The 21,467-nt window shown below is 37.9% G+C and overlaps 1 protein-coding gene across 9 annotated transcripts in view; it reads left to right on the top strand.

The window, feature by feature from the left end:
- LOC108061332 (protein ENL) overlaps positions 1 to 21,467 on the top strand; it is a 36,848-nt gene that overhangs the window by 11,688 nt on the left and 3,693 nt on the right. Inside the window, exons 3-14 of one of the 9 annotated variants that reach the window (XM_044392517.2) lie at positions 7,977 to 8,082; positions 8,180 to 8,310; positions 9,940 to 10,056; positions 12,048 to 12,363; positions 14,649 to 14,709; positions 14,984 to 15,266; positions 15,692 to 15,810; positions 15,912 to 16,090; positions 16,146 to 16,319; positions 17,702 to 17,839; positions 19,045 to 19,605; positions 21,244 to 21,465. In XM_044392517.2, coding sequence (XP_044248452.2) covers positions 7,977 to 8,082; positions 8,180 to 8,310; positions 9,940 to 10,056; positions 12,048 to 12,363; positions 14,649 to 14,709; positions 14,984 to 15,266; positions 15,692 to 15,810; positions 15,912 to 16,090; positions 16,146 to 16,319; positions 17,702 to 17,839; positions 19,045 to 19,605; positions 21,244 to 21,465 — 2,407 coding nt within the window. Of the gene's footprint in view, positions 1 to 7,973; positions 8,083 to 8,179; positions 8,311 to 9,939; positions 10,057 to 12,047; positions 12,390 to 13,452; positions 13,759 to 14,648; positions 14,710 to 14,983; positions 15,267 to 15,691; positions 15,811 to 15,911; positions 16,091 to 16,145; positions 16,320 to 17,701; positions 17,840 to 19,044; positions 19,606 to 21,243; positions 21,466 to 21,467 lie in introns of those variants that run through there. The other 8 variants (XM_044392514.2, XM_044392519.2, XM_044392520.2 and 5 more) reach the window with 8 other exon arrangements.

Below are 21,467 nucleotides of genomic sequence, written 5' to 3'. Positions count from 1 at the left end.
ATAATTGCATATCAAACAGCTGATTTAACAGCTCCTACCTTAACAGAGGCGACCTCTATCGGATTTCTGTAAACGTAACATTGTTAAATGGTCTTTTGTTAACAAATCCTCATACAACATTTTTTGTTTTAACGACTTTTAAAAAATGGGTTTTGGCCAACCAAAGTGGTCAAATGCCCCATAGTGCGGCGTATTGCACATAATTTGAGTTACATTCTGCTCACAAATATGACGAATATTTTCCAGGAGGAGTGGAGGTGTCACAAAAGTTTGCTTTCATAAATTGCTCAGGAAGTGCTGCAATTTCTCGGCCCAAGTATGTGTGAAAAGTTTTTCTTTGTCTGCGGCTGGCAGAGTGTGCCAGGAAAGAATTTGATAACTTAAATGGATTTTAATTTTCATTTGTTCTCGGAAGAGATTCCAGAGGTTAATGCTGTCAAAATGAAGAGGAAATGAAAAGGTAATTTTCACAAACAAAATGATAAAATCAATAAAGTGCAAAGCAATGAGACTTAAATTGATTTTGTCCTTCAAACTTTTCACTAAAAGTTTTTTACTAAACCTTTTCTAAAAGCTAAGTAAATAATGTAGTTTAAAATTGTATTTTTTATTCTTTTGATAGACCAGATTTAAAAATTTAAAATATTTAATTTTTTTTTAAAGAAATCCACATTAGTATACAATTTATATTCTTCTTATTCCAACTGCAACCTGGTTCAGAGTGCACTTTATATGCAAAACTCGAGCTGCATTTGCTAAAAAAGGTGTTTATGGGGTTTTCTGTCTGGCATAGAACTCAAAACGTGCCTGGGAGCCCATATTTCCGCAAAATACAATGTATGTTATATTAAGTCTGCTTCTGAGTGAAATAAAATGAACTTTAGAAAATTACAGAGTCCGCTGACTTATGCAGAATTTATAGAGCTTTGCCGTTGGACCTTTCGCCGCTGCCACAAGCAATTTGACTGAGATTTGCCCATGGACAGGGCCATATAAATCAGGCTGTCACATCGACAGCGCTGTCAACGCTAAGCCGTCGAATCAAAGCCGAAGCCAAAGGCCCCGAGCCACGGGGACCAGAAGGTACATATAAGGATTAGAATTGAAAAGGACACAGACGATGTGGAGCACATGGGCATGGCTGGGGGGAGAGCAATAAAAGCGTCTTAAAAGTTTAATGTCCCTCGATTTGCGGTTGCATACAAATGACTTTTCAGCTGTCGTCTATGTGTCGCCCTCTGCACTCCTGTTTCCTGTCTGTCCTTTTGGCCGTCTGACTTTTGGCTGGGAGCAAATAACTCGCAGCGCCGAGCTTAACGACAGCCTTTGCATCGCTCTTTTCTAGCTTAATTGTATGTCGACATTAAATTGTTGCATAACTCGTTGGCAATCTGTGTGGTGAAGGAGTTTTCACTAACTTTACTGGGTGGCGAAAACCGCGCAAAACGTTGGGTGCAAGGGAGAAGAAACTTTTTCGTGTGAATCAATTTAATTTGCGAAAACCAAAATTACCGAGTCTTGGCACAAAGTTTCGAGTTTGACTAGAACAAAATTACGTTTTATTGACGTGACGATCGTATTTTTGTAAGCTATTTAATACTACTTTGGTAAAAACTTAGGCAAATATTTAATTTTTTTCTATTACTTGATACTATAGGTACTAGGTATTTTTTCAAATTTATTGGGCTAGATTACAAGTGAACCACAAGTTATTAAATTAAGTATACTATTTATTTCACAATAAAAAATATATATAATTATTTCTGAATTTTTCAAAATTTTTGCTCACGTAACATATGATTTTATTAAAGCCCTACCGTAGCTTTTACCGCTTAGCATTTCCATAGTTTGAATGACTAATTTAAATCTTAGTACTTGTTGTTTATGCAGAATGCCCTTTTCCTTTATTTTTTATGTTTTTATAAAAGACTATATTAAAACCCGCGCTACGGCTGTAAATTAATTCCCACTAATTAAATGTTGTTCGCAGGTTTTTCTGCTTTTATTTGAACGGAAACTAAATCCATATTTATGGGCGAAGGTGAACTGAAAGAGCGGAAAGAAGGCGCTCATGCAAATGAGCAGTGTTCTTTAATTTAATGAAGGTGACCTCCAACCCGGACTTGACTTGGGTTGGGTTGGCCAATGTGCCTCGTTAGGCGACGACCTCTTGTGGTTCATTTGTACACTAAGAAAAAATCCTTTTAATTTTATAAATGACTCAGAAAATTAGGCGTAAACCATCAAACATAGACATTTTTAGTACGTTCGGAATCTTTTGTCATATTGCTAGGGATAAATTATGATTGATTTAATACATTTATTTGTATGAAACACATTGTGGAATCACCAAATTAAAAAACAAAAGAATTTTATAAATATAATTTTTGATACAAAGGAAACTTTGTTAACAATTTCGGTTTGTGGTTAAATTTTTTTTTTGTTCGAAATGCCTGTGGCAAACATTCTTCGACTCTTGACTGCCAGTCAATCTGCGTCAGCCAGTCAGGATGTTTCGGGGCGTGTCTCATTTCAATGCAGCTGGCAATTAAATTTGTGGCAGGAGCATCATTCCCGTCGGCCTGGGGCCACTGCTGAGTGAATTAATTGCCGGCGCAGACCACGCAAAATGGCAGCAAACATCCCACAGGCCGAGTTAGTTGAGCAATCGAGCAAACTAAGCCACAGTGGCACAAAGGCACGCACCGGAGAAAAATGGCAATGGGGCTGGAGTCCGGCTGTGGCCAACGTGCAACCCACCTGGTCAGGTTCTTTGTGGGCTCGGCCTGGCCGGCGGAAACCATAAAAGCAGCCGTGTGTATGCGGCTGTTGTCCGTGCCAGACAAAATGGTGTCAAATGGCAAAAATGCATCGTAAACAAAAAGTAAATGAAAAAACTTTTCAAACAAGTCGAGGGCTGCGGGAAAAGTAGCAAAACGGAATAAACAAGGAGTGAAGTTTGCAAAAAACTGCAGTTTTAAGATAAGATAACATAACAGCTATGCAGCTTCAACTCAATATTTGTTAAAAGGTTATTGCGAACGTGTGATTAAATAAAATACATTAGGACCTTCAAAAATTTAAATTTCTTATAATTCTTAACAACTTTGATAAAAAATAATACTTAACAAGAGAGGACGCTATAGTCGGGTTGGCTATCCCGACTATCTAATACCCGTCACTCAGCTAAAGGGAGTGCGAACGGTATAGACGGGTTGGTGTCCCGACTATCTAATAATCGTAACACAGCTAAAGGGAGTGCGAGAGAGAAGGATATATGGGCACTTCCAAAAAAAAGTCCACCAAGCCAAAAACCTTGAAACTTGAATAAAACATATTTCCACATGATTTTGCCCCGATATTAGTTTCTAATTAGTTGGATACTGAGCTTAACTACAAATTTGGAGTATAGTTTGATTATTTTTATGACAAACCCCACCAATATACGCAAAAATCAGTTTTTGGCTATTTTTTTTGTTATTTTTTGGACCTGTCTTCTGTTGTAAATTTATCCTATAGGAATGCTAATATGTGACATTTTTCTGTACTGAATGCTTCATTCACATGCTAAACTATTAAGTTAAAAGCAAAACATCCAGCAATTGAGAGATAGAGGTAAAGAAATCCGCTTTACAAAACAGTCGGAAAAAATGTCCCGAGCGACATGTCCCGAGCGAATGTGGTTGAAACTGCATTAAAAAAAAACGGCAAAGAATTTTTGAGTAAAACCCAAAGCATTTCACAGCGACATGTTTGAACAACATTCTAAAAAAAATCGCATTCAAATATTCCATCAGAATTTGCTAATTTCTGGTGTTGTATGAACTTCCCCGAAATCCACTTCTATTTTTGTCCCGAGCGAATACGGCAGTTTTTTACCGATATCTTAAAAACTAAAAGTGGTACAAAATTAAGATTTTTACCAAAAATAGAGCTTGGGAAGAGTGAAAAGAAAAGCCCATAATTAAAATTAAAATCCATTGTTTTACAATTTTTTTTTAACTTTAAAGGTGTGCAAATGTCCCGAGCGACATTTTGGAAGTGCCCATATACACAGAGAAAATTATACAACGTTTTAGGTGCCGTTTTCATATAAAAACGTTTTAAAAATAAATATTAAAAGTTTGAAAAATGCAAAGTAAAACAAATTTGTATGAAGCGTTTTACTTTTTAAAATGTTTCACCCCTTATTTTGCACCTAAAACTTTTGATAATTTTTTCTGTGTAACATTTTGATTGCGTATAACTTTTTAATGAATGGTCCGATTTAAAAAATGTCTTTACATTTCGATAGGTATAAATATACACAACAAAATTGCACTTATACTTCTCGAATCTTTAAAGGTGTGGGCGCCAGACACATTTTAAAATTGTTAGTAAGCGATTGTGGGCGTTAGAGGGGGCGTGGCGCCCGGCTGAAATAAACTTGCGCTGCGTAGGAAGCCCAAGAATAGGTGTGGAAAATCTCAACCTTCTAGCTATTGTAGTTTCCGAGATCTCAGCGTTCATACAGACGGACAGACAGACAGACGGACAGGATGACAGACAGACATGGCTATATCGACTCGGCTAGTGACTCTGATCAAGAATATATAATTATTATAGGGTCGGAAACGCTTCCTTCTCCCTGTTACATACTTTTGCACGAATCGGTAACATTTTGTTTATTTGGAGCTTTAAATTTTGAACTAATTTAGAACGGTTTGATACATTTCGATTATGAAAATTAAAAAAAATATGGAAAATTTCAAAGAAAATTAGTAAAATATAATAGCTGTACAGGTCGGTGCTATCTTCCGCATAATTTTCAACAAACTTTCCAACCTCACCTCAAAACGCATTGGACAAAGACATTTTCTTGTTCCCCAGAAATGTGGTTGGCACTTCAAAGGACTACACCAATACACTGGCAAACATATGAGACCGCAAAACAAGGATCTCGGAGGCGATAACTATGCTTCGAGGTGTCATTTTGCTTGTTTTGCCCGCATAAAACTTGAAAGGTCCCTTCGGGTAGATTAAACACGCACACGAATTTCCCCCACACACACTTGTGCGGTCACAGACTTGAACTAGTGTGAGTGTGCGGATTATGGTGCAACTGACGCCTGCAAGTAAGCTAAGAAAAATACTCGGTTCCCACCCATAAGCCATAAATTTATCTCCAGTCTGTGCATCGGATATGGGTAAACCTATACAAGAAATATGTCTGCAACGTGGACATTTATTTATAGGATAGTTAGGGACGCCACAAATTGGGCATTGATCTATGTACAAAGTTTTGATGGCAAATATATGGCCCTTACCTCTGAGAAACTCCATTAAAAACCACTTGGCTGCATCGGCTGAACCCCTTTAAGTCGTAAACTCTTCGGTATTTAAAATTTTAATTAAAAATACCCCAACCAGCCGGAGGATGCTGGCGACCCGACCATCTGTCAGCTGTGGGATAGTTGAGATGTCAGCAGGCTTATCAGGGTTTCAACATCACTGCACCGGAGACTAAGTGTCTCCCAGCTGAGGGATTGCTGTCTCTCTCGCATGAATGCTGAAAATTTAAGGCAAAATGATTTCCCCAAACTGCACACATTCGCCCTGCTGGCCCCAAAAGCCGCACAACATTTAAAATTTCATATGGCATTAATTTTTAATAAACTCTCAAAAAAAAGCGGATACATAATATTAAAATATTTATGCTGGGGTGTGGCTGCATTTGGTGACCGCAATCAATGGGACCACCACAGCCTGTGCACAGGCATAAATCAGTTGGTAAAATATAAGTTCTTTTTTTCGGGACCCACCTACCGTGACATGATAAATTGTTGCAGCTGCCCAGGATATGTACTCAAAGTTGTGTCGTAAATATATATGCATATATGGACTCTAACAAAGAGCACAGGTGTGAGTCTGCCACGTGGCAGAAACTCCTACCACACTTTCGGCAGTGCGAACGAGAAGGCGACGCCCCTGACATCAACTGCCAATTCATATGACAAACGAACCCACGTAGGTTCCAGCTTTCCTCCAGCGGCTCGAGTAAAGTGAGCTCTTACTGCTAAATTATGCAAAAGGTGCGTGCCGTCGAGGTATCGCGTTGCCGAAGGCGTGGCACTCGATTCTTTCCGGCCAAGTGAGCTTTATTGATTGTCGAGGAATGATTTTCTACAGCTCTTTTTAATTGGCGCAAAGCATATCGGCGGATATTGGAGTGTGTCTAGACTGAAGGGGTCTGCCCGCAATTGGGTTAATTGCTCCTGGGTTCATTGTTTGGCTATGGGTTAAGGGTGTAGCCTATTCGCAGGACAGAATAAGGGATGCGAGAGTTATTGTGGCTTAATTTATTAAGTGCTTTAGTGACGTGCGTGTGCGATTATCTTAGATATACTGGAAATTAGATTTATAAAGTCCAGTAAAAGAGAGGTATTTCAAAGAAATAACCCAAACCAACTTAAAATCTTTAAAGAAAAATGTTACAAATCTTAAACAAAAACATTTTGTATTAAATAGGTACTATAATACTTTAAAATATAGCTAAACATAGTTCTTCGGAGTCTATAATTGAATCGGTAAAGAGAAAGAGAATTTCCTTTTTTTATATAATTAGGTGTATAACCTTCTTACAAAACCCAATTAGCCGTTTAAAAATAAAATTAAACCAAGGAAATGGCTACAACAAATAATTAATAAAATGTTTACTGTCTTTTGACATTGCGTGCCAGCCGGCAATTATTTCATTGTACAAAAGTGGAGCAGGAAACGACGTCGAGACAATGAAAGTTAAGCTCAGGTAGACAAACGTAAATTCTTGGAAGGCAGGGGGGGCGAGCTCCAAGTCGGGCCATAATTAAATCGAGTGACTTGGCTGCTCCACGAGAATGTCCTGGAACTGTCTGTCGGCCAGGACTGTCGTTGCAGCTGTCTTAGCCAGTTTGTGTTTGGAAGAGCTTAACCCAATTTACAGCTTACATGCAACGACTTCTGCTCGAAATGTCCAAGTCCCTTGGCTTAGATCGATACGCGCTGTCGTGGCCATAAAATAAGTCGCAAAATAACACAAGCAGTAACTGCTGAAGTGGCAGTAAGAGTAACTGTTGCAGTAGAAAACATGGCCATTAATATAGATTTTTCTCTGGCCATTGTCGCAATTATCAAATGGCTGCAGTCGTAATGGAGAAAGTGGGTGGACGTATTGCCGCATTGAAATGCGACAAACCGCAATTTGGCCGAGAGCCCGGAACGAAACTGTTTGACTAACTGGCCAATTGGACAGCCCTGGGCCCGAAAGTCTGGTCATGGCAAATGAAAATATTTACATGTGGCCATATGTGGAAGTGGTTAGCTTTTTGTTGGTCTGATTGTGGTATTTGTCATGCGTTTTGCTGTAATTATTATCCATGTTAAATTGCGCCCATTGTCCGTTTTAGCGGGAAAGGCCATTTAAAAGGGAAATCTTAAATAATTCAAAATCCACATTGTTGTTAAATTGTCCAACAATTGATTACACATTAAATATTTTAATTAAATTTTTAAATATTGTACTACAAACCTGATAAATAACTACCCAATTCAAATGCTACACCCACAAAAAACTTGCTATGAAACGTTGATCGATGCGGGCACCTCAAAATGTAAACAACGAATTGAGAGAATTTGTACATATTGCTTCTTCCCGTCTTTTTCGAAGTCACAGAATCTCCGCGAGAGAGATTTCGTTATAAAGAATATGCGTGTACAATGCCAGAAATTTACCATGCGCATATCGATTTGACCGCGACGTGTTTTTTTGTTGTGTAATAATGATATTGCTAACATTTATTTACGTATTATAGTTTTGTTCATATGTGATTATATTCAACTTAGTTAATAGTTCTGAAATTTGTTTAAACATAGTTTTTTCTTTCAATATATTTAGTTTTTCCTGGTACATCTTAATTTAGACTTAACGCATTGGCATCTTTTATCTTTTCTTCCAGCAGCTCCACTCGGAGTATAGGAGCACTTATCGTTGGCATGAATTTACGGGCAACTCGCGGCCAGAGGTTGTGCGACGGGCGCCAGCCCCAAACCCAAGTCAATTTGTTGGTGAGTTGCGAAGACATTTGTCTTGCGCCTTATTGTCACGGACTTATTTATTGATCTCGTTCTGACTCGACTTTCGATTGGATTTGCGCATCTGCAGGACCGACAAATGAGCCGCCATTGCCGCGACGGAAAAAATGTCCAGAATTAGCATATAAATCGCACGAGTTTATTATAGGATCGGAATATACAGATGCACGCCGAGATGCCAGTGCACATCGTTTGGCGAGAGTAAGTGTCAGACCCTGAATCCAAATCCCATCGGGTTTTCTCCAGGACCTACATGACCTTGACTTTTCGACAGGTGCAAGGAATATTAAAAACTTTTAAAATATGAATAGCATAAGGTGCCTTTTATAAAAGGTGAAATGTGGTTAACAAAGTAATACAATTTGATTTATATTTTTCCGTTTTGTCTCGATAATCAAATATAAACAATAAATTCTTTTTCTACAAAAATCGTTTTAAAGGGTTAAACCCATGAAAGAATAATAGTATTATGTTGTGTAAGCAATCATAACGTTGAAAATGCCAAACATAAAACCATATTTAATTTGCGTAATGCAATCACGTAACCTTGTTAAAACCTGAATCTAAGTTCACATGCATACATATATGTATAAACAGTTGCAGCTGAGATGCCACACAAAAAATATGCAAAATTATTGTGCATTTCCACATCTTCATGAGCGAGCTAAAAATTGTAAAGACTCAGTCAGCTCTCCACATCTAATAGTATTTTCAGTTTGCGTCCACACAAACTTTATGCGCTTTTGACATTTGAAGAGGACCGTGATGGAAATGGATATGCACCCTGGCATTCTAAAATGTAGTAAAAATCCAAGGCTTTTATTATACTCTATATTTTATTCATTCATAGCGTCACGTGCTTTTAAAAAGCTGGCGTCACTTGCCTATTAAAATCACTCCAAAAGTAAAGCATTTAATTGTACACCTAGAAGTTACTCAGCGTAAATTGTTTGTTTTAATTAGGCTTAAAGAGTATAAAGTTTTCATTTGAAGGCATATTCTCATATAGCATATTTATGGGCTTATGAAAGCCGTTTCCTTTACGGGAGGTTTGGCATTAGGGTTAATGCGTTTAAGCCGCGGCCCTCATAAAAATGTCGACGCTCTCAAATGCCGCAGGAAATACACAAAAGTCGTTCACAAAAAGTTCCATATGAGGTTGGTCCTTTCCTAGTTCATTTTACGCCCCTTCTCCTCAACGCTAGACTAATTAATAATGAGGCACACAGAGGCACATGTTGCAAGGACATTGAGATACGTGTGCGAAAATCAGTGGCGTACGCAGATGGTACGGTTTTGGGGAGTGAGCCCCCTCGGACCACTGTACAAATAGTGCAAGTACTAAAATTCAAATTCTTTTCTATAAATTACAATTTTTGTTTCTATATATTTTTAAATATTATCAACTTTAAGAAGTATTCAGCAATATTTAGTAGATCCTAACTTCACATATTGAAGATATTGTCAGTTCTGGAATTATTTATAATGCAGTTTTCTTTTTATTAATATCGATGAATCAAAAATATCTAAATAAAAAAAAATTTGAATCATAAATACTTATAAATACAGAATAATGTTAAATTTATAAAATCCTCTGAATACCTCTTGCTAAAATCCTTCCCACGCCGCTGACCTGAATGCCAGTTTGCGCATCGGTATGCCTGGGAGAGTGTGCTTTTGACATACTATCATGGGCGCCCTGACAATACATAATTAATTGACTTCACCTGCTGACGCACGTCAACAAGGCGTATGCGTAATATTAATGACCAGCTAATTAACTATACAAGCCCGTATATATTTAATGCCCCCATCTCTGTCTCTCTGCAGTCGGAGGAGCGGGGCGGCACACCTTCGCGCCGCAGCAAATCGGAGGGACCACCCGTCGTGCCCAATGGACGTGCGTATCCCATTGCAACGGAGATCGACGGAACCACAAGAAAACAGGTACACAATTGTCAGATGGATTGCACTGCACGGCAGCCATAGCACTCGGGTGTCTAATTCAATAGTTGTCTACTGTCTATTGCCTAATCAAATAAATCAAATACTCGTGTGTGCACTTCCATTTCGCGTGCCTGGGCGCCTGTATGTATGTGTATTCAGGATTTCAAGTCACCAGCATGCCGAAATGAGTTAAGACATTTTGGGGGCTTACTAAGCCTCATTATTAGACATCGATTCTAAGCGATAAAAATTTTCTATATTTTTTAGTACTATTCTTTTTTCATACAAAAGAAGTGGGACTGATATTTTAAACTAGTTAACTTTAAAAACAAACTTTTTTACTTTACTAAAAGTTACTTTTTAGTATTATTAATAAATCTACTTCAAATCAATTTAAAGTAAAACTTAAAATCAAATAGAATTGTTAATACATCCTAAAATTTAAATTTGATTAATATAGTGAAATTTCCTAGTACTCACTTTGAAGAGCTCAAAGAACTGAATACAAACTTCTGAAAATCTTTAAAATCGCGCATAAGAGCGCTGTGCATGCCAAACGAGTTGCCATAATTTTGAACGTTGTTCAATAGTCCGATTGTATGCCTTCGGCTCGTGGCGCCACATAAGGCTGCAAAAAATAAGCAGAGAGATAGAACCTGTCCCCTATTTCCGATCAGAGATAGAACGCGCCTCGGACCATTGGACCGAAACTGGGGAGCGCGCAACAATTTCTATTGGCGTTGATGCTGTCTATCAGTCAGCCCCTGAAATCCATTCCCCCGGGCCCGCAGCACTCATACGCCCCGTGTCGCACTGTCTGCAACTTTTCTGGTCCCTTTATTGGCAATTTTCCCTGTGCAGGACATGCTGTTGAACATTTGTAGTTCGTCGCGCCGTTTGCGGCTGTGGGAAAATTTCATTTACTCACATGAGCGTGATTGCATGTGTCTGTACATTTGCAGAGAGTGTGCCGGAGGAGCACCATTGAGTTGTCAGACCGAATGTCAGTTAGTCAGGCGTCTACTCGACCTGAATGTAAAATTTTAATCTGCAAAACCCTTCAACATTTGCATAAGTTGTATATCGATTTTTTTCGCCCATTCATACACTTGTAATATCCCTGATACTTTCAATACTTAGTATATCTTTTGCCGTTCTGATTGTGGCCATTGTGTCTGTGATTTGTAATGCATGTAACAAGGGTTTTATGCTAGTTTTTCTCTATCTCTATCTCTGTGTGGGTGAATGAAATGCGGAATTGAATGCGAAAAACATAGACCTGGGTAGATTAAATTTGGTTTTGTATTTGTTTAAAGGTGTTTTTAGCTTGGTTTAAATTTTTCATAGCACACATTTTTGGGTAATATTTATTAGTAGGTATTGAAAGAGCTATCCGAGCCATTAACCCTTGACTTTTTAAAATACTGTCATGTGATTTATTTATGAATATACTCGTTTTGTTTAAAAGTTAGTTTGGGCTTATAAAGATAAAATATTGGGAGGCTACTTGTGTTACTTACTAAAGAAAGAATAATTTTAACATTATTACTTTTAGTTTTAATAATACTCTTTACCTATTTTCGAAAACCAACTATTTATAAAATATTTTAAGTTTTATTTTTAATTTAAAACCTTACAACAATTAGTAATAGATGTTCAAAATTTACAATTTATACTTGTATTGTGTGTATTTCTTCTCTTCTCGTTCTCTGTTTCTCCACCTATGACTAACCCGGTCTCTTCTTCTCTATGTTAACTGTGCTCTGATCGTCCTCATAAAAAACCCGAACAAATATATAAAAACCAACTAATCTAAACTATGATTAATATTTAAATATCTAAACTTATCCTTACACTCAATGCGACATTGCAATGCTTTCTTTTCTCGTTCTCGTTCTCTTTTCTCGTTCTCGTTCTCATTATTTTTATCTGAAACCTCAACCCCCAAAAAACCCTTTTTCGTTGTGTGATTCTGCTCTTCTCTTTCGCAGGCGGGTGAGTCAAATGGGCTATTGAAAAAGACCATCACTAAATTGAGCACTGAGTACCGCCTGCAATTCGTTTGGCCCACTGTCCGACGTATTAAGGGCGGCGGCGAGGCGACGTCTAGGGCCGCTGCCGGCGATTATCCGAGAAAGTCCATATCGCTGGGCGCCCTTCGGTCCGGCGGCCAAAGTCACAGTCACACCCAAAACCAGAATCAGAGTCTGACCCAAACCCAGAATGGTCACACACATCACACGATGATGGGTGGCGGTGCCGGCCTGCCAACGGTGCATAAAAAACGTACAACAAATCAGAAAGAAGGTGCGACAACAAATTGTCGTCGCTAAGCATTTATTTAACATACTTAACAACCAAAAAAAAAAAAAAAACAAAAATATTATGAAACAGACGAAACATTTCCTACTAGCGCATAGTTTCTTTCAACTATTATATGTAATACTAAAACTAATTTTTAAACAATCCAAATGAGCGAGCGTTCTAAAATGAGTTTACATTTGATTTTTAATTAATCGTTTCTTTTACTTAACCGACCTAACAAACTAATTCACGGCAGATTGCGTAACATTTTGTTTACTAACCTTCGTAACTGTTGAGATTTGTTTATTTTTCAAGATTTTTAAATGAAAATTTATGCCGTGGCAGCAGCATTGAGCCAAAAAAAAAAGAAAAACCCAAAAATCAATAGAAAAGTGTTGAATAGTGTTGGTAAATGAACGTAGCCTAAACGATTTTCTCTCCTCTCACCGCTGCCATATTAAAAATGCTAATTTGCCACCAAGCAATCGATCGAATTCCAAATCAAGTTTTTTATGTACACGTCGTCGTAACTTTTCGCTTACCTCTATACTCGTACTCGTACCTATAAATATGTATACTACAGTGCTCAAAACTAAGATAGATATTTTCCTAGAATAATTATATCGAACATTTTTATATAATTTCCCCTTTCTTTCCGTACGTACAAGCCAATGTTTCGTTGAACGCTTTTGTAAACTAATGATTATTTTGATTTCAAGCAGTTAGCAAACTTTTACTGTCTTCAAAATCTATTTCATATAGAACGAAATTATGCTAAATTCCTTTCCAAAAACAAAAAACTAAACCCGAAACTAAAAGGTTGAACATACATATTCAAGAATATCTTTTTAGCCAAAAGCTGACGTAAGTGTTGAACTAAATTTAATGTTTATTAGTGCTAAACCAATACAATTTCTTTTACTGCCGAGCGTAAAATTGCGTTGACCAATCAAAAATTGATGGGATTATTCCCGGTTCGTGCCCATTCTCATCGGAAATGCGGAACCCACTAACACATGCTGTGTCAATGCAATTTTACGTGACGAATTGATGAATTGAAAATAGCCAAGTGTAGTATGAGCATGTTGTGGCCGCAGGTTGTGTGATAAATTCCGTTTTCATTTCGATCGAAGCGTAGGAGTTATTGCATACGTTGCCTTAGTTTCGTTGCATGTGTGAAACGACAAACCAATCGAAATTACTATAGTGTCATGCATTAAACCAGACAACCATTAATCAATCAGTCAACACGGCATCAACTCTCTATATATCGTTCACATATCATCGGCTAGGTGAATTGGCCAACTTAGTGTGGGGTTAGTTTAGGCTGTGGGCAGTGGATATGAATACAACTTTTTCAAATACTAACTAAATTTACAGTTCAAGCAAAGCGCATAGGTAAGGCAAACGGAGACGGAACAATAAAAAAAAAATGACAATCAAATAGAATAAATTTAAATTTAACCCTCTATTTATACGCTAAACCGATAAGTGCATCTGCATCTCAGTGGCAATAAGTGGCTTCAATTGCAAAATGCTTTTGTCTTGCCTTTAACCCTTGTGCGACGCCTTGAGCTTCCAGCGAAGAGCTTCCATAGTGTACAAATTGGACGTAGTGCTTACAAAAAAAACATAAGTTATCTAACAAATAAAATAATATGAAATATCCAACGCTGCATTCAACTCGAATTGTAAACACATATTTTATCTAAGAAAAGAATACAATAATTGGTTTGAATTTCGTTCTATATTCCAAACAAAAGTTACCCAAAATTGTTCAAACATATCCCCAGAAACTACCAGGAAACCATACCAAACACGCTTCAACCAAAGCATTCAACATCATTTTCGGTTCTGAACTCAATGCCAAAAACACAAATTGATTTTCATTTTGAAGTTTTCATTTAGCATTTCCCTCACCTGAGTAAAAGCTGACCACCCACCCACAAACTAACCACCCGACCACACCCGAAATACCACCCCCACCAAGGCGCTGCTTCCGGCTCATTTATTTGCTGTATAATAATATGAAATCACCTTCTCCTTAACCCTGAGTTGAATTTTAGCGTAATCGAGACACTTTGCAAAAGAAAACCTAACCCTTGTTTCCACCTTTTTGGCCTTTAGTTTCCTACTGCATTTTCTACAATTAACTTATACTTTCCCTTATCTTAATGTACCCACTTATACTGATACTGATGCCCGACATCAGCCATCAGCCAGAATCTGTATAAAGCTATCGATCGACTTGGATTGCAGCATTAAATTTCGTATCTGTGTGCTTTCAGCTACTCTACATGAGTTGGAGCCCTTGGTTAGCGATACGGATGATAGAAAAACGCACGAGAAGTATGAACATTTGATTAACCTAGCCCTCAAACCGATTTGCTCATAGCTTCTGCCATTCTCATTGTCAGTGAAGTCCTTCATTAGCCCACCCGAAAGAGCAGCATCACCCAAATAAATAAGAATAGCTATCAGAACCCACATTCATCCGCACCTGCATGTTGCAAGTGTTGCATGCTGCAGCCACCGAGAAGCACAGCAGTTCCCTTTGAAAACTCAGAATCTCTCAGAAGCCAGTACTATTTCGATTAGCTAACGATTCCCTCGATTCTTGCAGACAAGTGACCATTGTGGAGCGCAAGATCACCTCGCGTCCCTTCTCGCAGGCCATCGACCAGGAGCGCCTGAACCACTTCATCACGAAAAAGGAGAACTTCGGCTTCGCAGACGCCGCCGTGGCCGCCGCAGTTCTCAAGGACGAGGTGGACAACCGGCAGCAGGCCGCCGAATCCGGCCAGGTGGTGGTCATGAACGGCTCCGCCCCGCCGCACTCTAAACCGAATTTGGATTTGTGGTTCAAGGAGATGGTTGAGCTGCGCAAAAAGGCCGGCGAATACAAGGTGAGTTTAAGTTCTGTGGCAATTAATTGTCGACATTAATTTAAATTTATTCATATTTTTTATTTTTTACTTTTTTTTTAATATGTAGTTGTATATACAAAATTTGTACACAAATATATATATATATCCATAGATATGTGATTTATCAGTCGAGTTTTCTTTAAATTTGAATAAATTGATTTAATAGAAAAATTGAGAAAAAACTTTAGCTTTCTTGGAATAGTTAAAATATACAATTTTTCATTTCGTTTTCCAGAACCTCTTTAATGTCATTTATTGCATTCATTTTTTATAGTGATAACTCGTACTAGTTTTAGTTATTTAAAAAAAAAATATATTTTTTACTTCCTTTTTTAATAGTTTTACTCCCTTTTACTTTGTAATCTTTCCAACTAAATTTTTCCTTTTAATTTATCATATTTCAGTGTCGCGGTTGGGGCATAGAAATCGATCCGGAATTATACAAGAAACAAAAGGATCTGTGGGATCAGGTTTCAAAGCGCAGCTCACTTTCAGCTCTTTCCCTAGCATCGTCTGTTCATAGGTATGATATTTACAATATCAGTCCAAGTTCCCAAAAATTATATTAGTATTATTTTTTAAAATAAATAAATCATAATCCATCATTTTGTTGCACTCTGTTAGACCCATTACAAAGGAGGAGAAGGAACAGGAGAACAATAAGAAATCCACGCCATTGCAGAAGGCCCAAAAGCCACGTGTTCCTGGCCAAGCCTTTTTGATTGATAATAAGGATGAGATTTCAGCACTGCCAGCACGCTTTAGCAATATCCGTCATCACCTTGAACGCACCACGGGTCCGGGTGAGTAGCTGAAATATAAGTGGAGTAGTCCAGGTTAATTCTTCGATGTTTTCAGACGTAGAGGAGGGCGCCTTGTTGCCCTCGCCGACGCGCGAGAAACTGATGCCGGCCATAACCAAGCGGGAATCGGAATCTCAGCGCGGAAGTCCCAAGAAGACCGCCTTATCCAGGCACGGATCGCCCCAAAAGGGCAGTCCCCAGAAGGGCAGCCCCAAGAAGGTCCTCAAAAGTGAGTAATTGCCCGCTTTTATGCCACCCCCAAGCAGAAGATACACAGAAAGAATGCATATACTCCGGTTTCAATTCCAAAAGTTAACCATATCCGAATAGCAAATTTACTCCTAAGCAACAATGACACAAGTACACAAAATGCACTCACCAATAGAGTTACAAGTTCGGGAACAGAACAGAACAATTGTACACGCTCCAACAATAAGTATACGCCCCGTTATCAATGACTTGATTTGGTTTCCTTTGATTTCCGTTTTGCCATAGTTTGCTCAACTGCTTCAACCGTTTGATTTGCATTTTTTCCCTCAGAGAGTCGAAGGAGTCGACTCGATTTTCCTACTTGTCGAGTGCACCGAAGACTTGTTGGGCTATGAGATATGTGCACATTCTTAATGTAGTTTCTTGTTACATACATTTGCCCATTTTTAACGAGGGTTTGTGTTTTGAAATCGGTTGAGAGTTGCATTTCATGTTACTCACTTACGACACGTTTTGTAGAGAATCCCTTCGCAGACACTTAAGAACTATATAACTCAGTCTCTCTCCATAAGCCATTATTGAGTTAGAAAATGAGAAGGATAATCCCACATAATCATCCATTCATATTACTTATATATATATCATTTTGGTGTACGGGGACAATGAATGTTTGAGTGTGCCAGGTTGTAAATAAGTTGGAATAGTGGCTGTATATTGCTATGCGAAAGGCTTAGCTTTACAAAAGTTTAACATTGTTTATAATTTGGGTGTATAATTTACTAAAAAAAACAGCGTTACATTTAGAATTAGCTTTGGAGTAAGCTTTTAAAGTTTTTTTTTCAAAGTTGGTTTTTGTGAGACTAATGTTATTATAATTACATGACTTAATAAAATAAATTAGTCCTAGGTAAATATTTGAAAATAGGAGAACACAATCTAGTTGGGTTACAACATCATCTAAGTGGAAAAAAATTCAAATCCAATTTTCTATTACAATTTTTAAGTCCTTTTGATAAGATGTTGGCCTGCAATAAGTCGGATTTTGAAATTATTCTTAGTCTCGGCTATTTTTTCGGAACCTTAAGTTGTAGAGCATTTCCACGAAATCTTGTACAATAATTCACTTGAAACACCCACACAAATATCACCAGTAGCAAGGGCTCTCACCCAGCCCAACACATCGAATATGAATATTCCAGCTAAATGCGAATTTAAATTAAAACATACAAATCGTACTTTTATCATCAATCAAACCGCCACCACCACCAACCAACCATACAACAAAATCGAAAAAAATAACGAATCAAACGCAATGCAAAACTAAAAATCGAAAAACGAATTTCGAAAACCGAAAACCGAACCATCCTCATCCGTATGCGTGTCCATGTGCGTGCTGTTCAGCCCGGTCACAATCGGCGGGTCCGGGTGTTGCTGAGAATGAGTCACCGAAGCGCCAGATCCGGTCGGCGAGTCAGGCGCCCAGCAGCCGTAAAAAGACGCCGACAACCGGAAGCGGAAGCGAACGCAAGGCACGCCCATGTAAGTAGCCATTTTAGAGGAGGCAGATCCAAGAATCCCCCAACCAAAGCCCAAAACTCGACTCTGTTCAGTTAATAGAACGATGCGATGCGTTCATTGCCTTATTTATTTAGTCCTAGTTTGCATATGTCATGTGTTAATTAGATTGCGTTCCGATTCGTGTTTTCGTTGCCCTCATTTGGATTTATTTGCCGGATTGGTTCCTAGTTTAGTTAGTTCTTAACGATCACACCTCCAGTTTGTACGTTCTTCCAAATCCAAATCGTATTTCGAACGACCATCTAGTTGAGTGTCTAATGAAACTAGTAAAAATCATAGTTGACAAACGATTTACTTTTGGGTTTCAAATATCTGTTAGTTTAGTCTCTGGTCATGCAGTTACATTTTGAGTTTTTTATTCTCATACGTTCCCCACTTGAGTTTCGATCACTGTTCTCTCTGTAATGCAGCGTTTGATTGGTCTTTCGAGTACATACAAATCTATAGTTTAGCATGTTGAGTGACCCGTTACTAACAAAATTCAATAACCAATTAACAAAACAACTAAAACAATAAACCAATTAAACTTATCTGTAAGTAAGTAAAAGTAATACTAACAACTCCAGTCAGTGTTGTGTCTAATCCGTTCCAGTTTTAATTTGTATTCAGTTTTCCTCCTACTAACTTTAAGTGTAACTTTGTTGGCTTACGTCCTGAATATCTGTAACATATATCTATATTATAAACTTTATGCGGCAAAGCTAACCAATTACCCATTTAATGTACTGATTTCTTCGGTGGGGTTTCGTTTTTCCTGTAAGTCCTGTTCCTGATTTTGGGTTCTCAAAGCCAACAATGTGTTCTCCCTTCGATAGATTCAAATTAATGATACCGATAGTTTGATTTAAGTAGACTAACTCCTTGAAATTGTTAACACAACTAACCAAAGAAAAGTTAGAACGCCACTAAAATAGCATTTCATATTTGATTTATTAAGCTCTTCATTTCTTTCGAATTTTTGCGTTGGGTCATTTTTAAGCTTTTGCTTTGATTGCATTCTCGACTTGTCACAAACCAAATAAAACAATTTTAATGAAAATACATTTAATAATTTTTTTTACGTGCGTTTTGTTTTCGGTAAAAAAAAAATGTAAAAAACTTTGAAAAACAACAACCAAAAATCATCGTAAAACAAACAAAACCGAAAACTGCTTACGTTCTTATAGCCACCCTACCCACAACATTCCAATCCCGCATTAAAAGTAGTTCCCTGCCACCGCCCAACGGTAGAGTAGCCTCAGCGCCGCCAGCAACTGCAGCAGCAGCAGCAACCCGAGCAGCAACCGCAGCAACATCAGCAGCTAAATCAGCATTAAACGCTAATCAGCCTCATGCTAATCAATCACAATCATCACAAGCCAAGAGCGGCAGCGGCAAAATTCTAAAACCATCGGCCACATCCGCCCAACAACAACAACAACAGCAGCAACAGCAAATGCGTAAGAAAGACAAAGATAGATCGAATAGTAGTTGCATTGGCAATGGTAGTCATGTTGGTGCTGGTAGCGGTAGTCAAGCAAATAGTGTCAAGCATCTGCAGAATAAGCAAAAGCAACAACAACTACAGCAGCAACAGCAAAAGCAACAACAACAACAGCAACCGCAACAGCAACACGATGTTGCAGCAGCGACAGCAACAGCAACATCGGCTCAAAACCCAACCCGGCCTGCAACCATCAACATCAAACGGCTCACGGTACCAGGTCAGGATAGAAAATTGGCTGAAAGTGAGTAAAGTTTCACCGAAAACTTGAAAAAAAAACACAAAAAATATCTCTTCAATAAACCCAAACTAAACAAAAAATAAAACCCATTAAAAAATATAAAAAATACACGGAAAATGCTGTAAAATGACATCTGATGCGCGTAATGTTTGTGTTGCAACTTTTGTAAAACCCAAAACTATCAAAAAGAACTCTTTAAACGCTATTAATAATTGAGCATTTTACACCTTGGTCACAACTGTTCGTCCACAATTAGTGAAAGTGATTAAGCTTATGATTTACCAATTGGCATCATCGATTAGATAAACGTTTGTGTCTTTTTTGTTTTGACGAAGCCATGTGGAATTAATTGTATTGATAGATTGGTCCTAGAAATTGTACAAAATTGTAGTTTGATTTGTATCGAAATTATCGTTATTCCACTGGTCGTTTGTCCAAGAACTCCCATACAAGAATCACCGGGAAAAGTACAAAATGAAATTCCAAATTCTTAATTGCTGGATATTGTGGGTACACCCAAAGAGCAAAATGCGTTGTTATTAAATGTTAGTTGTTGTTGTAATCAATGTTTGTAATTGTTGTATATCAGCCGTGTGTCAATATTCATGTATCTGTACAAACAATTGTAATTGAATACCCTTTTCATGTTCGTCTCCTAATTTGTAGATATTCGTTGTGTTTCATAGCTCAGAACCACTTCTCTATATACCCTAGTTTTCATTTATTTATGTACATATGTAAAGTTAGCATTTCTATCCTAGCTCATTTAAGATTCTACGTGTTGATTTTTATTTTCAAACATAACATAATCTACAAAAACAAACACTTAAATACAGACACTAATAAAAAAACTGGAACATCTTACAACCCTATATGAAAGGTAATAGTTAGGGATTAGTTTAACAATTATGACAAAAAAAAGCGTACATAATTAGGAAGATTGTTTCCAATACTAAACCTTAAATATCTATTACTCTGAAAATAAATGAGTAGTGTTTGTATTTTCCGGAGCGTATTTCAAGAGCCAGGTATCAACTTACTATCTCTGCCAGCTGTCGTCGACGCCTTGGTTGTTGCCTGCCCAGAAACATTCACCAAACAATAAATAACCAAAAAATTCCACACCAGAATTTCTTACAGCAATACCAATTTATTCAAACATAAAAATATTATTAGTTTTCTTACTCCTCTTCGCATTTACATGTTGCGTGTCTGTTTGTGTATTTGTGGCATGCTGTTTCTCATGTTGTGCGCTTTATAAAACTTTAAAGAATTACGAGAAAATGAAAATTAATTTGATTCTACTAACAATTTGTTGCCTTTTAAGCTTCTGGCTTAATATACCTATGTTGACTAAGTTTTCTTCAGTTTTTGATTACAAACTAATTTACAAATACAAATCATTATTTCGGTTTTATGTTACAACTACTAACCAGTAAAACTCAAACACAAAAATTTGCTTAACGAAAAAAGGAAAAATCCAAAAAAATATATTTATGAAGATCAACAGCTGCGGCAGCATAATGAAATAACTCAAACATAAAATGCGCCTATAATCAAGTTAATTTCATAACGCATAATCCCCAAAACTAATAGGAATTACCATTTATAATTGTTCTTGGATATTTTCCCAACCAACAGACGATGGCGAGGATGGTCGTGAGACTGCCATTTCCATTTCCAGCTGCAGCCCCCAGCCTCCAGTGCCGGAAGTGCCCGAGGAGCCCCTGGTGAAGTCCCCACCAGAACCGACCCGGGTCAAGTCCCCGGAGCAGATCATAATGCGCTCTCCCGATCCAGTCAACTGGACGGTGCCCCTAGACACTGGCAAGACCTTTACGGTTACGCAGAATGTCAAAGATGGT

This window comes from Drosophila takahashii, chromosome 3R (genome assembly GCF_030179915.1).
Source record: "Drosophila takahashii strain IR98-3 E-12201 chromosome 3R, DtakHiC1v2, whole genome shotgun sequence".
NCBI classification, from domain to species: domain Eukaryota; kingdom Metazoa; phylum Arthropoda; class Insecta; order Diptera; family Drosophilidae; genus Drosophila; species Drosophila takahashii.
This window is presented reverse-complemented; position numbering and strand designations above follow the sequence as displayed.